This window comes from Heteronotia binoei, chromosome 11 (assembly GCF_032191835.1).
Source record: "Heteronotia binoei isolate CCM8104 ecotype False Entrance Well chromosome 11, APGP_CSIRO_Hbin_v1, whole genome shotgun sequence".
Classification (NCBI taxonomy): domain Eukaryota; kingdom Metazoa; phylum Chordata; class Lepidosauria; order Squamata; family Gekkonidae; genus Heteronotia; species Heteronotia binoei.
The window spans coordinates 64,452,642-64,479,285 of record NC_083233.1 but is presented as its reverse complement, the minus strand read 5'-3'; the positions used below and the strand labels follow the sequence as shown (position 1 = coordinate 64,479,285).

The following is a 26,644-nucleotide window of genomic DNA, read 5'->3' as shown; positions in this document are numbered from 1 at the left end:
CTACTAGTATAAACAACTATCCCTTAGGGATCAGACATGAAAAGGGAGCCCAGTGGCTTTCCTCCCACTTAGAAGTGAGCGAAGACATCGATTTTCAATAAGTCTTGAAAGGTTAATAATCCTCACGATAAATGAAACTCGGCCAATGGACAAACAATTCAGCTGGAAATAGGCGGCTCCCTCAAGCGGAGTTAGTCATAGAATGACACTCCTGAATGCAGCTTTCCCCCTGATGCTTTTTGGATTTATGCTGTGTGTGTGTGTCTTGGTTGCCTCCTCTCTTCGCTGCCACAATTGCTTGGCTCCATGTTGCTTTTCTCTTTGGCAGTCTCTTCTACGAAATAATTCCTGCCCTCTCCTCCCATCATTTTAATATTACTGCACTCTTCTAGGTCTGATTCTTTTCCACATCGTGCTGTTTAAATGCAAAATCGTTACAGTCTAAGGTTATGGCTGGTCTGAAATCTCCTTGGAGCCCTGCCCTCTAATCCCAGATGTGTGGGCTGTGACTGCAGTGGCGTAGTAGTGATGGGAAAGCATTATGCACATGATCGGAGGAGTGTGGCACAAGAAGTATGCTGAGTCAGGCTTAAATTAAGCTTTGCCTTTGTCTGTCTGCCTCTTAATGTGGGCTTATGGTGACAACCAGTTCAAAATTTGACCCTATTGCATTTCAAGTGAGTTAGTAGGGGGCGGGGGAGGGATAATTCTTCAGTCTCAATTCAAAGGAAGTAGTACACACGGCAACTGTTTCTTTTTTTTTTCTCCCTTGGAACCTGTCCAGAGCAAATCACTCTCCTTGTTTTGGCTCAGGTTTTTTTGCCTTTTTAAGTGAAATCAGGAAGCCTTTTTTACAATTTTGATAGAGTTGTCTTCAGGGTTTAAGTTTCTCTCCCTGTCTTCTTGGAATTGTATCTCTGATGGGGAGGAGATGCATCTTGTAGCTAGTGAATGCCCACATAAATGCTTGCACAGGAGAGCCAGTTTGGTGTAGTGGTTAAGTGCGTGGACTCTTATCTGGGAGAATTGGGTTTGATTCCCCACTCCTCCACTTTCAGCTGCTGGAATGGCCTTGGGTCAGCAATAGCTCTGGCAGAGGTTGACCTTGAAAGGGCAGCTGCTGTGAGAGCCCTCTCAGCCCCACCCACCTCACAGGGTGTCTGTGGTGGGGGGAGAAGATATAGGAGATTGTAAGCCACTCTGAGTCTCTGATTCAGGGAGAAGGGCAGGATATAAATCTGCAATTCTTCTTCTTCTTCTTCTACCTCACAGGGTGTCTGTTATGAGGGGAGAAGATATAGGAAATTGTAAGCTGCTCTGAGTCTCTGATTCAGAGAGAAAGGCGGGGTATAAATCTGCAGTCGTCATCTTCTTCAGGAACACTAAGGGTCTGTGAAGTGCATAACCTGTCATTTTGCATGATCATGGAGGGAAGAAGAACTGTGTCACTGGTCTGCAGTGATGTCACATGCATTGTCCAATAAGTGCCCATGGTATTCAAAGCTGCCACATTCCACAGTACACTCTAAATTGAATTATTTAGTTGCCTGCCTTCTATCCATGACATAGCAGCCATTTCTGAGAGGGAGGTCTTTTGGACAGCAACTGGCTTAAAGGCCTGCACAATCTGGAAATAGCTCTGTCTTCCCATTCATGGGCTCCAACTGCTGTGGATCTAGAGTGTTTACCTTCTACAAAGATATACAACAAATCCAGCTATCTTTAGCCAATGCTTTGTTTCATTCCCTTCTTGAGAGCCTGGAGAGAAGATAATACTGGGCTAGGTTGACTTGACGTGAGTAGCCTAGTCTAGCTTGATCTCATCTGATCTATATATACACACACACTCTGTCTGTCTGTCTATCCCTCCATCCATCCATCCATCCATCCATCCATCCATCCATCCATCCATCCATCCATCCATCCATGGATTAGGTCATGGGTGGCCCAATTTACTTAATGTAGGAGTCACATAGAATAAATGTCAGATGTTTGACAGCTGCAAGTTGTGAATATCAGATGTTTGAGAGCAGGCAGGCTTGGTTGAGAGCAAGTTGGCTTGGCTTGGAGAAATTATTTAAAGAAAGAAATGCCATCACCAAGCTGGCTGACAGGGCAGTGGGGGCTTTGAGAGCCACACAATATGTATGAAAGGGCCACATGTGGTTCCCGAGCCACAGTTTGGCCACCCCTGGACTAGGTTGTTTCAACTGTTCGTTCTTAACAGTACAGTACAGCACAGTACAATTGTTATTTTGGGCATGCTTGTTCTCACACAATTCAGTGAAGTTCTACTTTTCTCCCTAATTGTAATGTGGCTTTATTTGGCAGGCATTTTTTAAAAATAGACAGTAAATCAGTCACAAATCATATCAGTCAGTCTTTTTTTTTTAATGCTCACTGTCTTCGTAGTTCTTAACTGCATTCGAATCTGTCAATCTCTTTGGATTGGCAATATTTTTGCACCAACATTTTCAAGCAGTATTTTTGCACATATGCATTATTGCAATATCCTGATATAGACCAGTCACGATGGCGTTCAGGTTATTCAGTGCTCCTGAACAGACCTGGTGATTGGCTCATATCTGACTACCTGACTGACAAACACACTAATGCACAGCAGCCAAGAAGGTCTGAGCGCCTGCTCCGGCTGCAATGCCACTGAGCATGTTCTCCGCAGCTGAGAACGAAACATCTGGAAGGAAAACTTTCTCCAGTAGAACACGGCACTTGATCCCGAAAGATTCTACAAACCCTAATGACACTAAATTTGACTTTGCACATCTTTGCCAATAAATTTCATGGCATCTCTAGCAAGGATTCTAGTGCAAACACTTGTTCCAGATGACTCTGGATAGGCCTGATTCAGATATAGGCATGCACTTAAGAAACCCTAGATGTCTGGTTAGTTTTCCTATATTGGGTCATTTCTGTCCTGGCAAGAGGTATTTCTCAACAATGTTTCTGATTCATTTTGGGTATGGTACACAAGTAGAAATATTAGTAGAGGATCTTGCCTGCGTTTTATCTTTGTATTAAGATATAAACCCCACAAAGGCTCACTTAAAAGAGCATGATAATATCATCCATTGATTTTACATAGCTCATTAAAACAGAGCAATTATTTGAGTGAGTCCATTAAATAGCTGAACAAAGTAAGAAGGTTACAGAGAAGATGCTCCAGTTCCATGCAGTCTTCTGTATTTATAAGTTTTCATACTTATCTTCTAACAATAGCTAGCTACCCTACCAGGTAGGGCTGACATTCTTGGCTCTCTGTTTTATAACTTCAGTTACTTTACTAAGTTACCGGTATTGCAGTATCTTCTTGAAATTGATCAAAGCGTTATCAGTTTGTTCTTACGATTGCTTATCATAACAAAGATATCAAAATTGGGGATAACAGGTTTCTCATACATATGACTGTCTGCTGGCCCTCATCCAAATATATCCATTTCTGAACTATATATTTACTTTTGTGCTTAGTTGGATAAAACAAGCAGGGGAACCTACAGGGACTTGCAAGGGTCGCTTGATTTTCCTTTGTCTCCTCTCCCAACACTCTTTCTCTCCTCCTGGCAGTCCCCATATCTATCCTCTTCCCTTTCCCTGCTTTCTGTTTTTCATTCCCACTCACAAACCAACTTTCCTTTTATCTGACCCTCCCCAAAGTCATCAAATCCATTTGTTTACTTACTTCATTTATACCCCACCTTTATCCCCAGTGGGGACCCAAAAAAGCATAGGCCGTTCTCCTGTTCTTCATTGCATGCCCACAGCAGCCTTGTTAGGTAGATTATGCTGACGGTGAGCAACTGGCTGAAGATCAATCTACAGATTTCATGACAAACTAAAGATTCAAACCTGGGTCTCCCAGACTCAAGTCAGACACTCTTAATCCCCACAGTAAGCTGGTTCTTTGCTTTCATTCATCCCTCCCACTGGCAGCCTCTCTCTGGCAAAAAATTGACCAAATTGCAGAAGTTATGCAGGAGCAAGTTGCTCATTTGAGTTGTATCCAACTACTGCTAGGCTCAGCCAAGTTATTGAAGAAGATATTGGATTTGTATCCTGCCCTATACTCTGAATCTCAGTCTCAGAGCGGTCACAATTTCCTTTAGCTTCCACCCCCCCCCCCACAACAAACACCCTGTGAGGTAGGTGGGGCTGAGAGAGCTCTCACAGAAGCTGCCTTTTCAAGGACAGCTCTGCAAGGGCTATGGCTACCCAAGGCCATTCCAGCAAGTGGAGGAGTGGGGAATCAAACCCGGTTCTCCCAGATAAGAGTCTGCACACTTAACCACAACACTTCTATAATGTGGGAGCACCTTAAAGATTTTAAACAGAGGCTAGATGGCCATCTCCACTTGCACCTGCTGGAATGGCCTTGGGTCAACTATAGCTCTCACAGGAGTTGTCCTTGAAAGGGCAGCTTCTGGGTGAGCTCTCTCAGCCCCACGCAACTCACAGGGTTTCTGTTGTGGGGGAGGAAGGCAAAAGAGATTGTGAGCTGCTCTGAGATTCAGAGTGAAGGGTGGGATATAAGTCCAATATCGTCTCCTCCTCCTCCAGAAATTTCAGTGAGGGTTGTTATGCAACCATGACAGTATTGCCAGCATTCATACCTTGGTTTCTGTCAGTAAAAAAACCCCTTAATCTTTATGGTGCTACTGGACTCTTGCTCTTTTCTGCTACTGCAGACAGACTAACACAGCTACCCAGCTTAACATATTAGTCTGTTAGTCCTTTGTTCCTTATCCTGCTCCAAGGTCTGTTCTGGATCTTTGTACTCCCTGTTTGCCAAGTTTAGCTGAGAGACCACTACAACCTTGTTTTTGGCTTGCAGAAGCATCCTCCATTATTTTAGTATAGACCACCAACTGTCCCCCTATATCCCCGGACAAATCCATGACCCATTTCACTGTACAGTTAATGGAGTTTGGGGGGGGGAAACACACCAAGAATCTTCATGCGTCTTGGTGCTTCCCACAGGCAGCCCAGTGTTTCCTTTGCTTGCAACTGTTCGCGGATTCTTTCCCTTTCCCTCCTCCTCATTTTGGCCCATGTCTGCTAAGTGATCTCATTTTCCTTGCAGGCGATTCCAGCAGATGGGTTAATCCTGTAATCTCTTTGCTAATTGTGAGTTCCTGGTTTCCTTACATATCTCATCAGGCAGGTAGCTGCGGATATGCTCCGCTCTGCTCTCCTCTCTCTCTTCTCACTGCTGACCCAGTTTTAGAAAACTTGCATTAGAATTTAGATTGGGAAGACAGGGGAAGAGCATGCCTTCAAATAAAAATGAGCACACAGAGACACAGTTTCCATCTGTCTGCACACTAATATCGATCTGCATGTCTGCATTCATTTTGGACATGTCAAGCCTCGGCTCTTTGTAGGTGTGTTTCAGAGAATGTTGTATATTGGGGTGGTGGTCAGTTGTATTTTCAAGCCCACTTTCCCCTGTATTGCCATCACAACCCACTGAAATCATACCCTTCACCCTTAAGTTTGAGAATCAGAATTTCTGCTTTATTACAGTAATGTTTGATAATATATTTGGGTTTTAAGCTGTCACTCAGGTAATAATAATTGAATGGCTTGAACTTTAAACAATTGAGACATGGGGAGAAGTAGCAGAAAGGTTAATCTTTTTTCTGTCTGAAGTATATATCGCAAGTTGAATCCATTAATTTCTCCCTTCGGTGTTAGTAGATGCCCCTGAGAATAAAATGCTGACCTAACCTAATTTATGAGGCTAGTTTATGCTGAGTCAGTCCATTGATCTGTTTTAGCATAGTACTGTCTGTTCTGAGTGGCTGCAGGTCTCCAGGGTCTTGGGTAGAGGTACTAATACACGGAGACGTTTTTAACTGAATATACCAGGGACATGCAAAGCAAAGCATCTATCCATTTTTAATTGACTTCTTCCTTTGTGGGGCTCAGGGAGGTATCCATGGTTCTTCCATTTTTTTCCTCCCAACAACCTGCTGGGAAGCAGGTTAGGCAGAGAGAGAGAGAGAGAGAGAGAGAGAGAGAGAGAGAGAGAGACTGGCTCAAGGTCATCCAGTGAGCTTAATGGATTTGAACCCTTGCTGCCCCACCTGACAAAGAGAGCTGTGTTTCTCGAAAACTTATGCTACAATAAAATTTGTTAGTCATAAAGGTTCTGCTGGACTCTTGACTGTTTTTCACCTGACATTCTAACCTCTACCCCTCACTAGTTCTCTACACCAAACTGGTCAGTGGTGTTCAGCTGTTGAACTATGGTCCTTGCCTTACGTAGTCTTTATGGGATGGCTGGAGCCTCTCCTCTTCCCTGTTAGTTTAGTGTCTCTGTGCTTTGGTTTAGCTCATCCTTCAGCTTCCTCCTCTGTTGGCTAGCAATGCTTCCCGCCTCTCACCAAATTCTTTTATAGGGATGCCTTTCCCATGTCATCTATCTTAATTTTACCCTTGGCTTTGCTAAGCACACTTCATCCCTTCTCACTCCTGTCCTCCTACAATGGCCATTTGTTCAGCCTCCACTCCATTCATCTCACTTCTAATATTCCTCATCTTTTACCTCAACCTCCATTCCATTTGTCTCACTCCTGATATTCTTCATCTTTTACTTCACAAAGCTAAAAATAAACCATCTGTTCCTCTTTCCATTTGTCTTAACATTTGAGTTGGGGTTTTGTGTGTGTTTCTGTCTCCCCTCCCCACCACCACTTCTTCAGAATAATATTTTCATTTTAGTCAGGCCTCTTCATGTATTTTTTTTCAGCATTTCAACAATTAATTAACCTCCTTTCAAGGTCGTTGAATCCACTCGAACTATATACTTCTTGAATCGCTCAGCTGAACTAATAAATCTGCCGTTTCAGTAAATTTGCTTTACCCTGCCTTGTAGCTATCTGTTAGCTTTCCCACCATTTGTTATTTTTCCATTTGTTTGATTCTCCCCCTCTCTTCCTCCAAGGAGGTGACCATGGCACCCCCTTTCTTCTTCCACAACAACCCTGTGAGGCAGCTTTGACTGAGCAAGGATAACTGGCTGAAGGTCTCACCATGAGCTTCATGGCTCCCTTGGGGTTTTCAAGTCTTGTCCTCTCCTCACCTAATTCAATACATTATAAACAGGACCATTCCAGTTTTCTCTTGTTTCTGGCTGCCTTGAATGGGACAACCAGAGGAAAGGGGGGGAGGGGCAGCCCTCTTTCATGTTTACCTCAGCCAAAAGTGTCCACTTTCCAGCTTCTATGATTGAGACCACAATGGGAAGGCTCAGGCAGCATGGAACACACTGCTTCTCACATGACAGTGGCTGGGCTCCATTATGACTATTAAACAGATTTGCCAGCCTCCAGGTAATGCCTGGAGATTTCCTAGAGTAGAGTTTCTGAATAATTATAAGGTGATGCAGAGGGGAATTTCTAAGTTGTTCCCCACCTTTCACTATTCTTTATAGGTCTCATTTCTGTGGCATTTTCCTGATTTCTGTAGTCCTCCTGAGATTAGTTGTAACTCTAGGCAATTGCTTGGGTAGGATGGCAGGGAGAGGGGGACAATAAATGCTGCTTCAGACAACAGTTATGAGAACTGTTGTCTGTTCATAGTGTCCCTCTGTTATCTTGAATAATCTTGCATCATTGTGTTTGGCATTGTAAGGCTATCCTGCACATTAAAAGACCACCATCCATTGTAGACTGCAACACTTGCAAAGAGGAGGTGGTCACAGCGCTCAAGCACAGGACAGAAACCACCTTATTTGTTGCTGTGTAGTGTAGCTTCCCAGAAAATGTTCTGAAGTGTTAATCTCCTTGAAAGGCAAGTGCCTGTAGAGGCTAAGGGAATGGCAGCAGGGTCCATAATCCTGTTTGTTTTGCAATAATGGGCTCATTCACAGAGGCTTTGGGTGGTAAGAACAAACTCCAGACGACAACAGCCTCAGGCATAATTCAATAAAGTGCCATGAGTTTTAGTAACTCCAGGCACTACTGGCCAATATTGCTTCTTGCTTGGAGGTCTGTTGCTTTTCTGTTCTGCACCTGTTCTGGTTTTGATGATGACTGTTTACCTCTGCAGTCATCAGATCCTTCCAGGCCAAGTTTGGATGTCCAAACAAAGCCTCTGGTAGGTACAAAAGTGGAGTTTTCTTCTTTTACCCATCTTGTTCTTGCCTCTGTTTTCTGTCTTAAATGAATGACAACCACTGGGCTCTTCCCAGGGAGACCTGGAAACAGTATCGCCAACACTGTGGCATCATTCTCAGGTGAAAACCTGGAAGTGATGTCACACCCATACACCCATGACTCTCTGGGAATCCCTGAAATTTCTGTGATGAAGAGCATAGAGATTGGTGGAATTCCTAAAGCATAATGGTAACCTGTGACATCGCTTCCTGGATTTTGCCTGGAAATAATGTCATGGAATCAGCAACACCTTTTATTCTCCCATTTTCCTCTCACCTCCACAGATCAGTGGTGTGGGATTAGGTGTAGCAGCAGGGAATTGCCATAATTTTTTGGAATTTATGCAAACCCAAAATGTCTCTACTCAAATTAATCAGAATGTGAACAGCTTTATGCTTATATTGTGCTTCTACATTGCTACTATTCTAACTTATAATTACGTTGCTAAAAATTAGCTGTATATTCTTTATAATTGTATCTTACCTGGTAGTCTTTCCATACTGTTTGCAACTGGGCAAGAGGCTTTGATTTTGTGATACTATGTTGGTTCATCTTTTATACTTTCTGAAAGTTTGAAAAATAATTATTTAAAAAATTGAGTTAAGACTTTGCCCAGAAACTGTTTCAAATGTCAAAAATTTGTCTCTGAATTTAGGACTGTCTAGTTCCTCTGTTTGACTAGTGTCTTTACCTCAGTACTACATAGCTGTTCCTCACTGCCTGTATACCAGGATTAGGACATGACTTGAAATGAGGCAAAACCCAGGGAAATTTGAGTACTGAGATCTCATTTTAGAAGTTTGGCAGCTGAGGTACACTTTTTTACTTTGCTTTTTTATATCTAGTTGGTATGTTTAAAATCAAAGATGATTCCAACCATGAATTGACTTTTTTAAAAATTTGTTATTTACATACTACCCAAATAAAAATTGCTACTAATTTGTTGCTGTCACTATCAAAGACATTGACTGAAAAGTGAATAGAATTTTTATGCAGCTTCAGAAAATTTTTAATATTTTACTATACTATCACTGCCTGGCTTAAGGTCTTATTGCTTTGTTCGAAGGCAGACAGTTCAAATCCCTAGTGAGCTCTGTTGTTGCACATTGGAAAGCTGTGCCTTTTGAGGGATGGGCTGTGGCTCAGGAGCAGAGAATCAGTTTTGCATGCAGAAGGTCCTGGGTTGAAGCCCTGTCATCTCCAAGTAAAGTTAAATAAAATAAAAAGGATCAAGTAGAAGGTGATATGAAAGATCTCCCCTTAGAGTTGCCAGGTCTGTGTTGGAAAATACCTGGAGACTTTGGGGGTGGTGCTGGGAGAGAGTGGAGTTTGGGGAGGGGAGGGGAGGGACCTCAGTATGGTACAATTCCATAGAGACCACCCTTCAAAGCAGCCATTTTCTCTAGGGGAGCTGATCTCTGCCAGCTGGAGATTAGCTGTAAAAGCAAGAGATCTCCAGGCCCCACCTGGAGGCTGGGAACCCTGTCTCTGCTTGAGTCCCTAGAGAGCCATCCCATCCTGGGTCCCTGAAGAGCTACTGAAAGTTGGAGTAGGCAATACTGAGTTTAATAGACCAGTAATCTGGGGTTCTGCTGCGCCTCATAGGCTTACACTTCTGTGCATGAGCAGTCAAGGTAGTGATGTCAATCATCCTTGTAGGGATTAAGTCTACCTTCCCCAGCATCCCACTGGTCACTCAACTACTGAAGCAAGTAACACTGGCTGTTAGGAACATGAGCAGCAACAGATGGAGAAGGGAGACGAACCACTGATGGCTGCTCATTCAACCTGACAGGATAAACAAGAAACAATAATGCCATTCACGTGCCTGGAAAAGGGGCCTGCAAGACAGAACCAATGTGAGTCTAATGAGTGTCAAATTAGGATCTAGAACAGGGGTGGTCAAACTCGCTTAATGCAAGAGCCAGAGATGTTTGAGAACCACAAGACATGAATATCAGATGTTTGAGAAGGAAGGAAGGAAGGAAGGAAGGAAGGAAGGAAGGAAGGAAGGAAGGAAGGAAGGAAGGAAGGAAGGAAGGAAGGGAGGCAGGCAGGCAGGCAGGCAGGCAGGCAGATGGGAGGGATGAGGGACAGAGAGGTGGAAAGAAACGAAGTGCATTCTCCAAGCTGCTGGCTGGCTTCGCTTGGAGAAGTGATTTAAAGAGAGAAATTCCTTTTCCAAGTCAGCTGATGGTGCAGTGGGGGCTTTGAGAGCCACACAATATATATGAAAGAGCCACATGTGGCTCCGAGCCACATTTTGGCCACCCCGATCTAGAACATGTAGATTCAAATCCCCCACGCTGCCATGATGCTTTTTGTGTGTTCTTGGATTGGTTTCAGTCTTTTATGGCTTCATATCCCCCACTGCCTGGCCATTTTTTAAACTGGAGATGATGGGGGATTGAACCTGCAACCTTCTAGGATGACTTCCAGGGTTGGAAAATGCTGAGCTGAATTGCTTCTCAGAAGGGGAGCAGGCTGGGGCTTCTGTTCGGGGTAGTGGAGGGCAATTTAATGCCTGCTGCCTACTTTTCCCTGTCAGAGATCAGTCCAAGATATGCACAGGAAACTCTGAGGAGATTTACCTTGGCTAAAAGGGAGTCCCGGGGGGTGGCTCCTTTGAGAGGTCTCCGGAGACGAGTTGCATATTCATCATCTGCAGAAGTTTCCAGAGTCATTTATTTGACATAAGCTCGACAGGATCCTAACCTTCTTTGAGACTGCTAAACATCTAAAGCTATACAAGACCAGTGTTGGATCTGGATAACTGCAGAAAAAGGTACTGATGACTAGCTTCATTCCGGGACTATTCAAAGTTAAACAAAATAAAATCAGAAGGTGGGAAATAGAGATTCAGAAAGCTTGGAAGAAGAAAGGGAGAAGGGGTGAAATTTGAACTTTGTAATTTAAAGGACAGTGCTAAAAAGTGGAAAGGAATTTATTGTTTTGTCTACTTGCAGTTTTGGTGAAAAAGCCCCATCGTCACAGATTTGCAGCTCTCACAGTCAACACAGGAAATATGTCAAACATCACGAGATCTTTTTACCAGTGAAAACAGGATTTGGTGGCAAGAAAAGCAGAAAGTGTTGGATGGAAAAGGGAAATCATTGAAGTAGCTAGCCTACTCTAGGACTATAATACCATAGAAAAACATCGGCAGCCATTGCTAGGAGGTCAAAATTTAAACAAAGTTTTTAAAGTGTTCGGGACATTAAAAATTGGTGAAACTGACAGAGGTGACAATTATAAGGTAAATACTATTGGACATTATTGCTGATAATTATTTTAGAAGCCTTTTGAAGGAATTTTTTTTTTAAAGGGAAGCAGAAAGTCGTGACTGCCATTTTGGAAGAAAGAAAAACTTTAAAAATTAATATCTGAGCCCAGGAGGCTCTGAGGATGGCGAAATTAGGCTTATTGAAAAGGGCAAGACTTACTCTATCAAACCTGATAGTTTAAATTTATTTTGGAGAGGTCAAAATTGTTGGTGTTTTTTAAATGTCAGAGCATAAGTTAACCCGTGCAAGGACTGCCTCAATGGAGAAAATGCAAGAGCAATTAGAAGCAATGGAAGCCAGGATGATGAGAGACATGATAACTGCCTCTAAAAAAGAAATTAGAAAAGACATTGAAGAGCTAAGGGAAAATATAGAAGATCTCAGAAATGAGACTGTGGTAACATCAAAGAAAGTGCAAGAGGTGGAAGAGAGACTGAAAGTACATGATTCCACCTTGTTAAAAATGTAAGAAAAGCTGGCAATTCATGACTGCAAATTGATGGAAACCCAGATACGTCTGAGAGGAGTACCTGAGGATAAAGAGACTGATTTGAAAGGATATATAATAAGAATAATTGCAGAATTTTTGGAGGAAGATCCTGAAGGGACTAGAAACATGTATGACTATATAGAGAGAGTGAACTCACTATATGCCAAAAAAAATAATCTACTAAGAGATGTGGTTATAAGATATATGACAAAAGAAATGGTGGGAAAAAATCTTGAATAAAAATTTTGAAAAGACATTGATAGTGGGAGGCAGCACAGTAAGAATCATGAAAGAATTGCCAAGACAAGTGATAAATGACAGAAAAGCATATAAAAAATTGACAGAAAAACTACGTGACAATGAAATGAGGTATATATGGATAATACCTGTAGGTCTGAGCTTTAAGCTGCAAGGAAAAAGGATTACAATTACAAGCACACAGGAACTGTGAAGGTTTTATGAAGAACATAAAGAATTTACGCCATGATGGATTACAAATTATTATCTTGGAATGTAAATGGACTAAATTCACCACCAAAAAGAAAGGCAACGTTTCATTGGATTAAAAAGCAAAATTGTAGTATAGTTTGTGTACAAGAAGTGCATATCAAACAAAAGGATTACAATTTTTTATGGAATAAACAACTGGGACTAGAATTTTATTCATTGGCTGAACAGAAGAAAAGGGGAGTGATTTTCTATATTAAACAAGAATTGGAGCCGAAATTAGTGTTTAAAGATAAAGATGGAAGATTTGTAGCGGTAGAAATAATATTAAATGCAAAAAAACCATTGTTATTGGGACTGTATGCACCAAATGGTGCAAAGGATGCTTTTTAAAAAGACATTATACAACAATTTGATGAACTGACTTATGACCAAGTTTTGATAATGGGGGACTCTAATGGAACAATTAAGAACACACTGGATAGGTCTGGTGGTAAAAAAAAAATAAGGAAGGAAAATTGCCAAAGCCTTTTTTTGAATTGGTCAAAAAGAAAATTTGGAGGCTATATGGAGGAAATTTAATCCTGAAGTGCGGGACTATACCTTTTTTCAGCAAGACATAAAACTTTTTCCAGAATTGACATATTGTGGGGCACTAAAGAGTTAGGCCTTATAACAAAGAAAATAGAGATTTTACCTAAAATTGGGGCTGACCATAACCCAATAATGTGGATTACAAAATTGTCTATGAAGTTGAGAAGATGGAGATTGAATGAGGATTTACTACAGAATAAAGAAATAGTGACATCTCTAGAAAATGAAACTAAAGCTTTCTTCCAAATAAACAATAAAGAGGATATAGAATTTCAGACTGTCTGGGATGCTTATAAAGCAGTAATGAGAGGAATATTGATTACATTGAATAACAAAGATAAGAGGGCAAAAGAAAAACAGATATTGGACATTCAAAATGAAATAAAGAAAAAAGAAGGGGAACTGAGAAAAAGGCCAGGGAAAAAGAAAATTATAAAGGAGATTATAATATTATAAACGCAAATGAGACATTTGTTAAATAAAGAACTGGAATGGAATCTGAAAAGATTGCAGCAGAAATCTTTCAAGGGAGCAAACAAACCTGGAAAATATTTGGCCTGGCAACTGAAGAAAAAGAGGGAAAGTAAAATTATTAATAAAATTGTGGTGGATGGAAGAGAGGTGGTAGATCAAGAAGAAATAAAAAGAGAATTCTTTAAGTATTATGCCAAGTTATGTAAAGGTGTTAAAATAAGGAAAGAAAAGATGGATGAGTACTTACAAAAGATAAAAATAGCACCCTTAGCAGAAAATATGTGAAAAGTTTTGAACGATCCAATTGAAAAAATAGAAATTGAAGCAGCAATTAATGCAATGAAAAATGGAAAAGCACCTGGGCCAGATGGATATACAGCTAAATTTTTTAAAACCCTCAGAGGAGTTAATCCCGAAACTTCAGAAATTGATGAATATGATAAGAACAAAAGGGAAAATACTAAATACGTGGAAGGAAGCTGTTATTTCGTTGATTCCAAAGGAAGATAGAGATGTTACGAACTTAAAAAATTATAGACCAATTTCATTATTAAATAATTACTATAAAATAGTAAGAATGGTTGGCAGAACGGTTTAAACAATATTTGATAAATTTTATAAAGGAAGATCAAGCGGGGTTTCTTCCCAAAAGGCAAATAAGAGACAATATCAGAACTGTTGTAAATATTGTAGAATATTATGAAAGACATTCAGAAAAGGGCATAGCATTATTCTTTGCGGACGCAGAGAAAGCATTTGACAATTTAAATTGGGATTTTATGTTTGCAGTAATGGAGAAAATGGAGCTGGGAGAAAGCTTTATAAGAATGATAAAAGCAATATATACTGAACAATGTGCAAAGTTATGTATAAATGCTGATCTTACAGAAGACATGATAATTAGTAAAGGTACAAGACAAGGTTGTCCACTTTCTCCACTGTTGTTTATAATGACTCTTGAAATATTACTGATGCAAATTCAAGAAGATAAAGAAATAGAAGGATTAAAAGTAAAAGGATTTGCTTACAAATACAGAGCATTTGCAGATGATATAATGTTTATAAATGAAGACCCCATACAAGTCACACCTTTGTTGTTAGTCAAAATACAAGAATATGGGGAGTTGGTGGGACTTTGTATTAATAAAGAAAAATCAAAACTTCTATGTAAAAATATGCAAATAAATAAGCAACAAGAATTGCAGAGACTGGGCTGTGAAGTTACCTCCAAGGTAAAATATTTGGGTGTGGAGATAACAATGAAGAATATTGATTTGTTCAAAAATAATTATGAGAAGCTATGGCGTAAAATGGATGAAGATATGTTAAAGTGGAATAAACTTAATTTGTCACTGTTGGGTAGAATAGCCGCAATTAAAATGAATATTCTACCAAGAATAATGTATTTGTTTCAAACTATTCCGATTGTGAAAGAAAGTAAACAATTTAATAGATGGCAAAGAAGAATTTCAGAATTTGTGTGGGCAGGGAAGAAACCAAGAATTAAAATGAAAATTTTAACAGATGCAAAAGAGAGAGGCGGATTTCAGTTACCAAACTTAAAATTATATCATGAAGCAGTTTACTTAGAATGGATAAAAGAATGGCTAATGTTGTTAAACAAAAAATTCTTAGCGTTGGAAGGTCATGGAAATCAATTTGGCTGGCACGCTTATATGTATTATGGGGGGGGGAAAGATAGACGTCTTTTTCTCTCACCATTATATAAGAAACAGCTTGCTAAATACATGGATGAAATATAAGAAATATGGAGATGAGAGAAAACCGTTATGGATAGTGCCAGCCGAAGTGATAGAAATACCAGCTGAGACGGGTGAAGAAAGTTGTCATATAATCAACTATTAAAAATACAAAGTGGCAAAATAGAATTAAAAACTGCTGAAGAGCTGAATAATAAATACGATTGGTTTCAAATGTAACAAATAAAAAGCTTGGTGAAGAATGACATTAAAACTGAAGGAATAAGAATAGAGCAAACAGAAATGGAAAAAGTTCTGCTTGGAGACAATGAAAAATTAATTTCAAAATTATATAAACTTCTTTTGAAATGGTCTACGGAAGATGAAGTAGTGAAATCTCAAATGATTAAGTGGGCAATTAATGTAAATAAAGAAATACAGATGGAAATTTGGGAATATTTGTGGAAGAACTCTATGAAGCTTTCGACATGTCATAGTATTAAAGAGAACTGTTTTAAAATGATGTAGAGATGGTATATGACTCCTAAGAAATTGGCAAAGATGAATAATAAGATTCCAGACAGATGTTGGAAATGTAAAAAACATGAAGGTTCTTTCTACCATATGTGGTGGACTTGTGAAAGAGCAAAAAAGTATTGGCAGATAATTCAACAAGAAATTTCTAGGATCTTGGGATAAGAATTTAAGAAAGTTGCAGAGACTTTTCTGTTGGGATTACAAATGGAAAAATTTCCAAAAGAAGATAGAACTATAATTTGATACTTGCTTTCAGCTGCTAGGACATTATATGCGCAGTTGTGGAGCAAGAAAAAATACCAGAGAAATGGGATTGGATTGTAAAAGTTATGACATGGAGTGAAATGGACAAATTAACAAGAATTTTAAGAGACTATGATTTAGAAGTTTTTAAGATGGAGTGGAAAAAGTTCAGAAGATATGTAGAAAAAGAGTGGAAAATAAAAGGACATTGGAGAATTTTTGATAAAGTCTTAGAAAATTTTTTGTTTTTATTAGTTAAGGGTACCTTTAAACATTAGTACTTTAAGTAAATAACACTGGCGGGGGTCAAGTAACGGGGGAGGGGTGGGTAGAAAGTAACATATGGGATTGATAAAAGAAGTTACTAATGATGCAAGAAATATAATTTGTTACCAAATGTTACCAAATAAAATTGTTTTATAACACGAACCTGCAACATTCTATATGCAAAGCAGAGGCTCTACCACTGAACCACAGCCACAGATTTGTACCTGGTTTCGTCTGCTGCAGTGGCCGCTGCTTATCAGGGTCCTTTCTGTCACGGTCATGGGGCCACCTCTGCCTATTCCCTGGGGCAGACATGATGATAGTGAATATGGGTGTGAAATACCCGTTTGCTCAGGGTTTAGAGGGCGATGCAAAATTTTGAAATTGCAAGCACCACTTTAGGTGCTCGTTATCCTTAAGTCTTACATGAAAATATTGATAGGTATGTAACATTATTATCTTCCTTTATGCCGCAGAATGGAAACAGCTCCCTGGCATAAAATCAGGCATAATGGCTGTTGAGACATTGTAAATTGCTGCCCTAAAATCCTCTAATGAATTATACATATTTCAGTAACTGCATCAATAAAAGGATCTCTTTCCTCTCATTCTTTCCTTCTATTTTTTAAAAGCTTACACACATTTCTTCATGCTTCCTGTTTATGGAGTCATCCATTAGTTAACATTAGGAATGATTTTGATTTTTTCGTCTGCTGTTTCAGCCTGGGGGAAAAAACTTGTTTAACTTTTGCTTCTCCTTTAAGCTGATCAAACCTGGATCTCTGTATTTTTGCACCATATTTTGCTCCTTTGCACAAATCACCCCCCCCCTTGAAATGAATGCTTTCCCCTCCCCAACATTATTAGAAAATCAGCTCTACATACTAAATGCATATAACTATAAATATTGCATAAACTGCATTAAAAATGGATGCCCTGTGTATGTAATACAAATGAATCTACAAAATCAACAGTCTGAAGCAGAGAACCAAAACAACAAGATCAAGAAACGTAAAAAGGAACCCTTCAATAAATTATCAAACTGGGGCAGGGGGAGAGTTTCAGCCAATAGAAGGAAGAGAGGCTTGGCTGTGCGATTGAGAGCCTGGAAGAACAAGTGTTGCCTCCCCCCCAAGGGATGAGCCTCAATCAATGGAGAAAACAGAGGTTTTGTTCTGTAGCTCCTGTGGAACTGAGCAAGGCTTGCAAAGCAAGCTGTTATGCAGAAGGAAGCAAGAGAGAGGGAGAAGGAAGCAGATGACAGCCAGTTGCACGGGGGCCTGATAGGAGCCCTCCGGGAGCCTGATTCGACTGCATGCTTGCCATCCCTGCTCTATAGTCTCCAGACTACAGAGATCAGTTCCCCTGGAGAAAAGGGATGCTTTGGAGGGTGGACTCTATGGCCTTGTACCCCAATGAGGTCCCTGTCTTCCCCAGGCTCCATCTGCAAATCTCCAGGAGTTTCCCACCAAGGAGCTGGCAAGGCTACTCACCCAGCCCCCGCCAATGGCCAGGGGGGGACCTGGCAATCCTAGCAATGTTTAACAAAAAGTAAGCAGGTGGGGGAGAGGAGAAAAGCCCTGCCCTGTCCCCTGTTTTACCTGGTAAAACGTTGATGGTTTGAACTTTTCCCTCCAAACTCAGTTTAATGTTGAAAGCAAGACCGAGGGGAGGGGGGGTGTTCTCTTCTCTGTGCACGCCGTTTCTGGCCACCCCACTTGCACTGTACACATAAATGGGAGGACACATCAATAAATGCCTGAGGAATTAGTCTAGCAATTCCCTATAAGCTATGGCCGTGAGCTGCCGCTCATTGACATAGGAAGTCCCACTCAGTAGCAGTCTGGAACCAGGCATTGCCCATTTTAAGATTATAGCAGTTATATTCTGCTCAGGATGTTAAATCCTCTGCTCATTAGGGGGGGGGGGGACAGAGGCAACATTAGTTGTCACCTCCCCCAGGTGGTGGCTGGAGAGCTCTCGCTATCACAACTGATCTCCAGGCGACAGAGATCACATTGTCCGCTTTTCAAGGTGGACCTCACGGACCTCAGGCTCCACCCTCAAAATCTTCAGGTATTTCCTAGCCCAGAGCTGGCACCCATAGGAACCGGAGATACTTTCTCCCTCAGCGCAGGATGATAACCCCAGAATTTAATTTCTTGTTTGTTTTCTAGTCTTTGCAAGGATGTCTTTCAGCTCTAATGGCTCCTACGCAGATGACCAATACAAAGCATTTACAGTTAAAATTAAAAGGTAATCAGTTGGGATGCAATTAGGAGGTCCTTAGGGAGTGTGCCATGATGCCGTTGTCCTCTTCAGTCCCTACAGCTACTGCTGTTTCCTTTTGTTCTGGGCCTCTGGGAGGAGCCAACACTCTTTGACATGAGATCTTATAGTGTGTAAAAGAAAATATTGTACAGCCCTAGTCCGGAACCCGATTAAGCTATCCATAGAATGCTCAGTTCCAGCTAGCAACACCACTGGTGGATTTTTTTTTTTTTGGGGGGGGGGGTTCGCCCTTCAGTCCTGCTGACCATTTGAAGAAAGGAGTTTATCTCCACTTTAAAATTGAAATTGTGGCGGTGGAATTCATAGACCATCAAATTGTTGCTTAATTGGTCTCTGCTTGCAGTGGGACTTTGTTGAGTAAAAGAATTATCTTCTATTGAACTAAGATGCTGTGTAGCACATGCCTGTTTGGAAAAATAATATTACTTTTGTATGGAATTGAGAGTATTTTTGTAGAAACAATTCCAATAGTTTGATTTTTGTATTGTTGGTAATTTTCAACCGTGAGCTTTTGCTTCTGTCATTAGGCTTCCTCTTGTGTTGCGTCCTTTCTTTCCTCAGCAGGTGGGGTGACAAGGCCAGGGGAACCAATTCCCCCTCCCCATGGGAGAGATGACTGTCTTCCCAAGGAGGGTGGAACCTCTCTTTGCCCTTGAATACAGTGTAGCCATCATTCAGTTTGGCATTTGCAGAACTGGGGGAGTTTGGTAGAAGAATGTCCAGTACTTCTTCCCAGCCCTCTAGCTCAGGGATATTGAACTCATTTGTTATGAGGGCCGGATCTGACATAAATGAGACCTTGTCAGGCCAGGCCATGTTGGAAACACAATAAAAGATTTTTTAAAAAAACATGCTTAAAACATTAGCACTCTTTGGTCTTAAATGAGCTTTCTTTGTATTTCTCTTATTAGATCCAGAGAACTGGGCAAAGGTAGCCCTGGCTCTTTCCTTCCTTCCCCAGGGGACTGCAAGGGGGAGGATCCTCAGCCAATAGAAGGAAGAGAGGCTTGGCTCAGTAGCTCTGCTGTGCAATTGAGACAGCCTGGCAAAACAAACTCTCCCTCCGCTCCTTCCTCCCCAAGGGAGGAGCATCAGCCAATGAAGAAAATAGGGGGGTTGCTCTGTAGCTCCTGTGAGATTGAGCAAGCCTTGCAAAGCAAACTGTTATGCAGAAGGAAGCAAAAGAGAGGGAGAAGGAAGCAGCCAGTTGCTGAGGGGCCTGATAGGAGTCCTCTATGGGCCTGATTTGGACCTCAGGCTGCAAGTTTGACACCCCTGGGGCACGTTCAGATGTACCATTAGTGGCAACACAGCTCCATCTCGCTGATGGATTAAATATGTTCGTCCAGGCATCCACATCTGTCAGTCGAGCGTCATCTGGGGTCATGCCGGCATGCTCCGAATTAATGCCATGCTAATTTGATAGTGCAGAAAGTCTGGCCCTTTTTCACAGAAGCGGCACACAATCGTTTTTTTCCTGTTTGGACAGCTCATGTGTGATACTGCCCCTTGGGATGTTTACCACCCCTCCCATCTTTTTTTTTTTTTGTTTAAAAAAGCAGCCCCAGCAGACATGCACATGGCCAGATCATCCAGGAATCTGAGGTGACGCTTTTGCTTCTCTGATCAACACAGGATCGGAAGGGGCGGCGGAGAAACGCTATTCAGAACAGGGGGGAAATCCTTTTTTCAATGTGGAGGATTTCCAGATATCATTGTCACTGCCAATTTCCAGGAAAGCAGTTCCCGGCAGTCCCCTGGTTTGAATCAGCAACGTTCATTTGCGGAACTTCCCCCCTCCCTCCCGCCTCTGAAGCAACGTTTGATTTCCCACCTCCCAATGGTTGGGCACATGTTCAATGGACCCCCACCCCTAGGAATCACATCGCGCACGCTCCAAGAAAAGAGCGTGATAACATTGGATGTCTGATCGCTCAACAACAGGATGAGTCGCATTCTTGGATGCTCGTCTGATCAGCCCCACATCGAATCAATATTCAGCGGTTCAAATTTGAGCGCTACACACCCGCTTTTAATGTGACGTGTGACTGCACCCCTGCTCTAGCTGGTCAGAGCACTAATCAGCACTGATCTGAAGGAATTTGAAAGCAAGAGACAATCTTAGATGATCAGGGAACTTGCAGGTAGCTTCAGAAAGAGAGAGTCATAGATGACAAAGGAGCAGAGAGCTTGGAAGCTACTAGGAGCACAGAGTGGCCAGAGAATGCCCAATGGGGAAGTGCTATGAGAACGCCCGATAAAGAGTGTGGCTAAAATTATCAGGAGAATGGCCAGCACCTCAGTGGTAGAGCATTGGCTTTCCAAAGATAATATCCCTGGTTCAGTCTCTGGCATCTCTGAGTCTCTTAGATGTCATTGGCTGGGAAAACATTTGCCTGGGAGCGACTGTCAGTCAAAGTAAAACACTTAGAAGGTTAGAAGGACCAGTGTCCTGCCACAGATAAGGAGCTTCTCATTTAGGATGATAGTCCTAAATGACTAACTTCAGGTATTTGAACAACAGAGAAATTGAAGCTAGTAGGCTTGCTCCTTCCCCCATTAATCCAGTCTCTGCCTTCAACACATTCAGGTTAAATTAGCACTTCCCTAATAGCAACATTAAACTCTATTTTTCAGGCTTTAATGTCAGGAGTTGTAGTGTTGGTGGCAATGAGGACAGGCACCTAAGTGCTTAGGAATTGGAAATAGCATTCTAACCTTGATTCATTGTCTACATTTCCCTCTGCCTCACTTTGGTAATATTTCATAATGATTATTCAGTGTCTTTCCTTTTAAAAATTGTTTATATGACTTTAGTTTCCAATAGTTCAAATGATTCGCTTGACTGGCAAAAATAGCAATAAGGGGGGGAAATTCCCTCCCCCCCCAATGTCTCTTGCTTTCTGTCCTCTTTCTTTACTGGTGATACCATGACTTGCAAAACTTTTTGAAATTGCAGAACTCACCATGAGTTAGAACAGCTGTGAAGTCTGGGGTTTTGTGGGACTTTCCACAGAAATAATCCTTTTATCTCATCCATCAATCTTGCCAAGTGGAAGAAGGCGCTGGGGCTGAACCAGAACTACATCCTTCATTTTATGATCATTTTCACGAGTGCTGAAAAGTTGTCCTTTCCAACAGTGTTTTGGCATTCATGGTGGACATGTGTTTTTGGCAATTCTGTTCTCCTCCTCCTCCTCCTCTTCTCCTCCTCCTTCTTTCTTTCTTTCTTTCTTTCTTTCTTTCTTTCTTTCTTTCTTTCTTTCTTTCTTTCTCTCTCTCTCTCTCTCTCTCTCTCTCTCTCTCTCTCTCTCTTCTCTCTCTCTCTCTCTCTCTCAGAGTTTGGTGTAGTGGTTAAGTGTGCGGACTCTTATCTGGGAGAACCGGGTTTGATTCCCCACTCCTCCACTTGCACCTGCTAGCATGGCCTTGGGTCAGCCATAGCTCTGGCAGAGGTTGTCCTTGAAAGGGCAGCTGCTGTGAGAGCCCTCTCCAGCCCCACCCACCTCACAGGGTGTCTGTTGTGGGGGAGGAAGGTAAAGGAGATTGTGAGCCGCTCTGAGACTCTTCGGAGTGGAGGGCGGGATATAAATCCATATCTTCTTCTTCTTCTTCTTCTTCTTCTTCTTCTTCTTCTTCTTCTTCTTCTTCTTCTTCTTCTTCTTCTTCTTCTTCTTCTTCTTCTCTCTCTCTCTCTCTCTCTCCCTCCCTCCTTTCCTTCTTTTCCCGTCTATTTTGTTTTAACTGGTTTTGTTTGCCTGTGCTTTCATTTAGTCCACTTAGCGCTGATGGACCCACATGATTTAGTCATGACTGCATCACGGTACCACATCGGCCATAATGTCAGTGTGATACAAAATCACATGAATTGTAAGAACCTATTACTTTAAATTATGGTTGTGGCCAAATGAAACTGTGGACTCTCTTGGGCATTCATAGAACATCATCCTAGCAACTTATTAAAATAAAGAGAAAGGGGTTCTTGAGGGAACTCTCTTGTATGTTCTGAAACAGGGAATGACGGATCATGATGCTTGCTCTCCTTAAGTAGCACCCATGTTAAACACACATACACACACAGTTCTTAGAAGATTTATCGGTTTCAACCCATTGGCTGATGTCTTCTTTTTCATGGCGTCCTTATAAAGTGTCCTGAGTGCATATGTTAAGTGTTCTCTAGGTTCTTCTATGGCAACCCTATGAACCAGTAACCTCCAAATATGTCCAAATCATTAACAGCTTCACTTGGGTCTTGCAAGCAGAGAGCTGTGGCTTCCTTGATTGAGCCAATGGATCTCATGTTGGGTGGGTTTTCCTCTTTTCCTGCTGCCGTCAACGTTTCCTAATGTTATTGTCTTTCCCAGTGACTCTTCTCATGCTGTGACCAAAGTACGATAGCCTCAGTTTGGTCATTTTAGCTTCTAGGGAGAGTTCAGGCATGATTTGATCTAGATCCCACTTATGTTTCTTTTTGGCAGCCCATGGTGTCCATAACACTCTCCACCAGCACCACATTCCCTGTGTTCCCTTGATCTGACCCCAGTTTAGTTCTGGTGCTTCAGTTCTACACTTCATACTCTGACAATGTGAGGTGAGACTTGAATACCTTCCCATTTATTATAGACTTCTGACAATGAAAATATAATCCTCCTTTCTCCAGAGTTTATTTAGGACTGGCATAATTAGGGTTGCCCCCACAATCCTCCGGGCCTTCCTAATTGGCTCTCCTGGCATAGCACATTTAAAGGTACAACCTACATGATATATAGCTAGGGTTTTTTAAATTATTAAGTGGGGATATGATCCAGTGCCACAAGAGGTGGTGGCAGCTACAAGCATAGAGAGGTTCAAGAGGGGATTGGATAAACATATGGAGCAGAGGTCCATCAGTGGCTATTAGCCACAGTGTATTGATGGAACTCTGTCTGGGGCAGTGATGCTCTGTATTCTTGGTAGTTGGGGACACAGTGGGAGGGTTTCTAGTGTCCTGGCCCCGCTGATGGACTTCCTGATGGTACTTGATGTTTTGTGTTTTTTTGGCCACTGTGTGGCACAGAGTGTTGGACTGGATGAGCCATTGGTCTGATCCTACATGGCTTCTCTTATGTTCTTATGTTCAGTGCTTATTGGTGTCTCAACAGGGGCTACGATGATCCAATTGAGTCTGAGATTGTTGACGAGAGGATCCCGTACCTGCATGGTAGTTATGCGGCGCCGTTGGCACAGCCTGAGAGAGGGAGCATGGCCAGCATTGACCGCCTGGGCAAGCGTTCTCCTTCCATTGACAGCATCCGCAAAGACCCCAGGTGGCGGGACCCTGACCTCCCTGAAGTTATCGCTATGCTTAGTCACCCCATCGACCCAGTCAAGTCGAATGCAGCCGCGTACCTTCAGCACCTGTGCTACGAGAATGATAAAATTAAGAAGGACGTGAGGCACCTCAAAGGGATTCCAATCCTGGTCAGCCTACTAGACCATCCGAAGCCAGAGGTGCACCGGAAAGCTTGTGGGGCTCTCAGAAATATCTCCTACGGAAAGGATAACGAGAACAAGGTGGCAATAAAGAACTGTGATGGGATCCCAGCTTTGATCAGGTTACTGCGGAAGACAAACGATATGGAAGTGCGGGAACTCATTACAGGTTAGTGTCTGCACTTTCTTTCTGCAGAAATCTCTTCTTTTTTTCCCAGGTGTGGTAGCTCAATCAGCTTTTTTCATAAAGCTAGACCTAGGGCCAGCCAATGAAATAGAACACTTCCTCACACAGTGCATAATTTATGCAATTCACTGCTGTAAGATCTGACAATGATCAGTGGCTTACACAGCTTTAGAAGGGGGCTAAATGAATTCATAGAGAACAGATCTATCAGTGAGTATTTATTGAAAATACTTATATCCTGCCCTTCTTTGTAGTGGTTAACACTGACGTGATGGTAGTTCTCCAGATGTCGGTCCTATTTTGTCATTAGATGCCAATTACCATGTTGGAGCAAATTGTCCATCACCCATAGGTTTGCCCAGGGCTTTTTTTGGTAGCTGGAACTCATTTGCATATTCGGCCACACACCCCTGATGTAGCCAATCCTCCAAGAGCTTACAGGGCTCTTCTTACAGGGCCTACTGTAAGCTCCAGGAGAATTGGCTACATCAGAGGAGTGTGGTCTAATATGCAAAGGAGTTCCTGCTACAAAAAAAGCCCTGGGTTTCCCAGCCTCCAGGTGGTATCTGGAGAGCTCCTGCTATTACAAGTGATTTCTAGGTGACAGAGATCAGTCCCTCTGGAGAAAATAGCTGTTTGGGAAGGTGGCATTATACCCCGCTGAAGTTCATGCTCCTTAGGCTCCGCCCCCAGATTCTCCAGGTATTTCCCATCCTGGAGCTGGCAATCCTAATCTCCCATCTGTGTTATTACTCAGCTAACTAAAGGCCAAGGCTAGGCATGGTGATGAGAAATCCATGAATGGATTTTTTTTTGCACTTTTCAAAGTTGTGAATGACCACTACATGAGTATTTGACCCATGAAACTGGAGCCTTGGCGCAGAGAAGTGATGGTTTTTTAAAAATGCCTTTTGGCTGCTTTCATGATCTCAGTTCATCCTCCAACTGGGGCTGCATCTGCGGGGGGGAGGGGGCAAGCAGGCCTGCCAATGGAGGCTGATTACCATTCAACACTAAAAATATTAGCCATTTGGAGCAAAAGATAAGCCAGTTTTTCTGTTGCTAAATCTAAAGAATCTTCTCAGCAGGTATCAGTCTGTTTTCCCCAGTGTGACATTTATGAAAGCAGCACCAAAAAGGAGGGGGGCACTCCTTATTCCCCACTCCTAGTTTCTATGGTTGTTATTGGACAGTTTTCAGAAGTATAGGAGATCCTTTCATGGATTGCCCTTCATCTAGTTTTGGACTGCAGCTTCCCTGTAAAGCTGATAGAAGTCTCTCAGTAAGTCTAGAAGAACAGTGACTTTGAGTTGTTTAACTTGTGGATTGAATGCTTGTTTTGCTTTTCTTGCATGTATCTCTGTTGTTTCCCATTGAAACTCTTTTGGTAATGTGTGTGGGTTTTTTTTAGTTTGTTGGATTTTATTCTTTGCCATAAGGGATTATTTATTGACTTATTTGGGGATTTCTCCCTTGAAATGAAAAAGAAATGAAATCCTTTATTCCTTTCAGTAAGAATGGTAGCTGCTGGTTAGAAAACGATTTTCTGAATGCTGCTGAAAAATATTCTTTTGATTTAATAATAGAAAAGCTGGCCTATAATTTGCCCTGAATGCCATTAATGGTAATCAGCCTTCTTTGAAGCAGCCAAAACAAGCTGGCGTTTGCCCTTTTATTCTTGAAGGAGGTTGGCTTTGAATCTTAATTAATGAATTAAGTTTGCCCTTGGCAGCTCTACTGTCAAACAGGATCAATCCCAGAAATGTTAGTGTCTGGAATAAATTCTTACGCCTTCTTCTTGTCCTTACCCAACTGGATCAAGCAAAACTTCCATCTAATCTAGCATCTTGTTTCCCACAATGGCTAATCAGATGATCCCAGGAATCCCATACTGAGGCATGAAGGCAAGAACCCTCCCATGGAGTTGTTATTTAGTGGTGTATCATCTCTGAACATGGAAGTTCCACTTATCTTAGCATGGCAAGTAACTGCTGATAAAATCTCCATGAATTTGACTAAACTCCCATTTAAAAACTTCCCCATTACCATGTTGGGGGGACATTTTAACCTCCCAGGATGTTCAGTTACAGGCCTAAGAGTAGCAGGTCTATTACAAAGGAATTTCAAAGGGAGATTAGAAAGAGAGACTGCTGAATTGCAACTGATCTTGAAGCTCAAGACAATGCATCCTCCTGGACTGAACTGAGACCTAGGTTACCAATGCTGATGTCTCCACCCCTATTGCCCCTCTGCATATTACACCTAATCCAATCATGCCTGCTATTGTCATTTGGCACCTGTCCTCCACTCTCCAAGGATAGATGGACTCACATTCTAGCTGTATCTGAAGAATTGAGCAATGACTCATGAAAATTCATACCCTGCCACAAATATTCTTAGTCTTTAAGGTTGTTTAAGGTTTGGCTCTTGCTCTTTTCTACTGCCACAGCTTGTGACAATGAGTTCCACAAGTTAATTATACA

The 26,644-nt window shown here is 41.8% G+C and overlaps 1 protein-coding gene across 10 annotated transcripts in view; it reads left to right on the top strand.

Moving 5' to 3' along the window:
• ARVCF (ARVCF delta catenin family member) overlaps positions 1-26,644 on the top strand; it is a 628,036-nt gene that overhangs the window by 429,218 nt on the left and 172,174 nt on the right. For all 10 annotated transcript variants that reach the window (XM_060249537.1, XM_060249538.1, XM_060249535.1 and 7 more), the window contains one exon: positions 23,644-24,143. In XM_060249537.1, the coding sequence (XP_060105520.1) occupies positions 23,644-24,143 (500 nt within the window). The remainder of the gene's footprint in view (positions 1-23,643; positions 24,144-26,644) is intronic.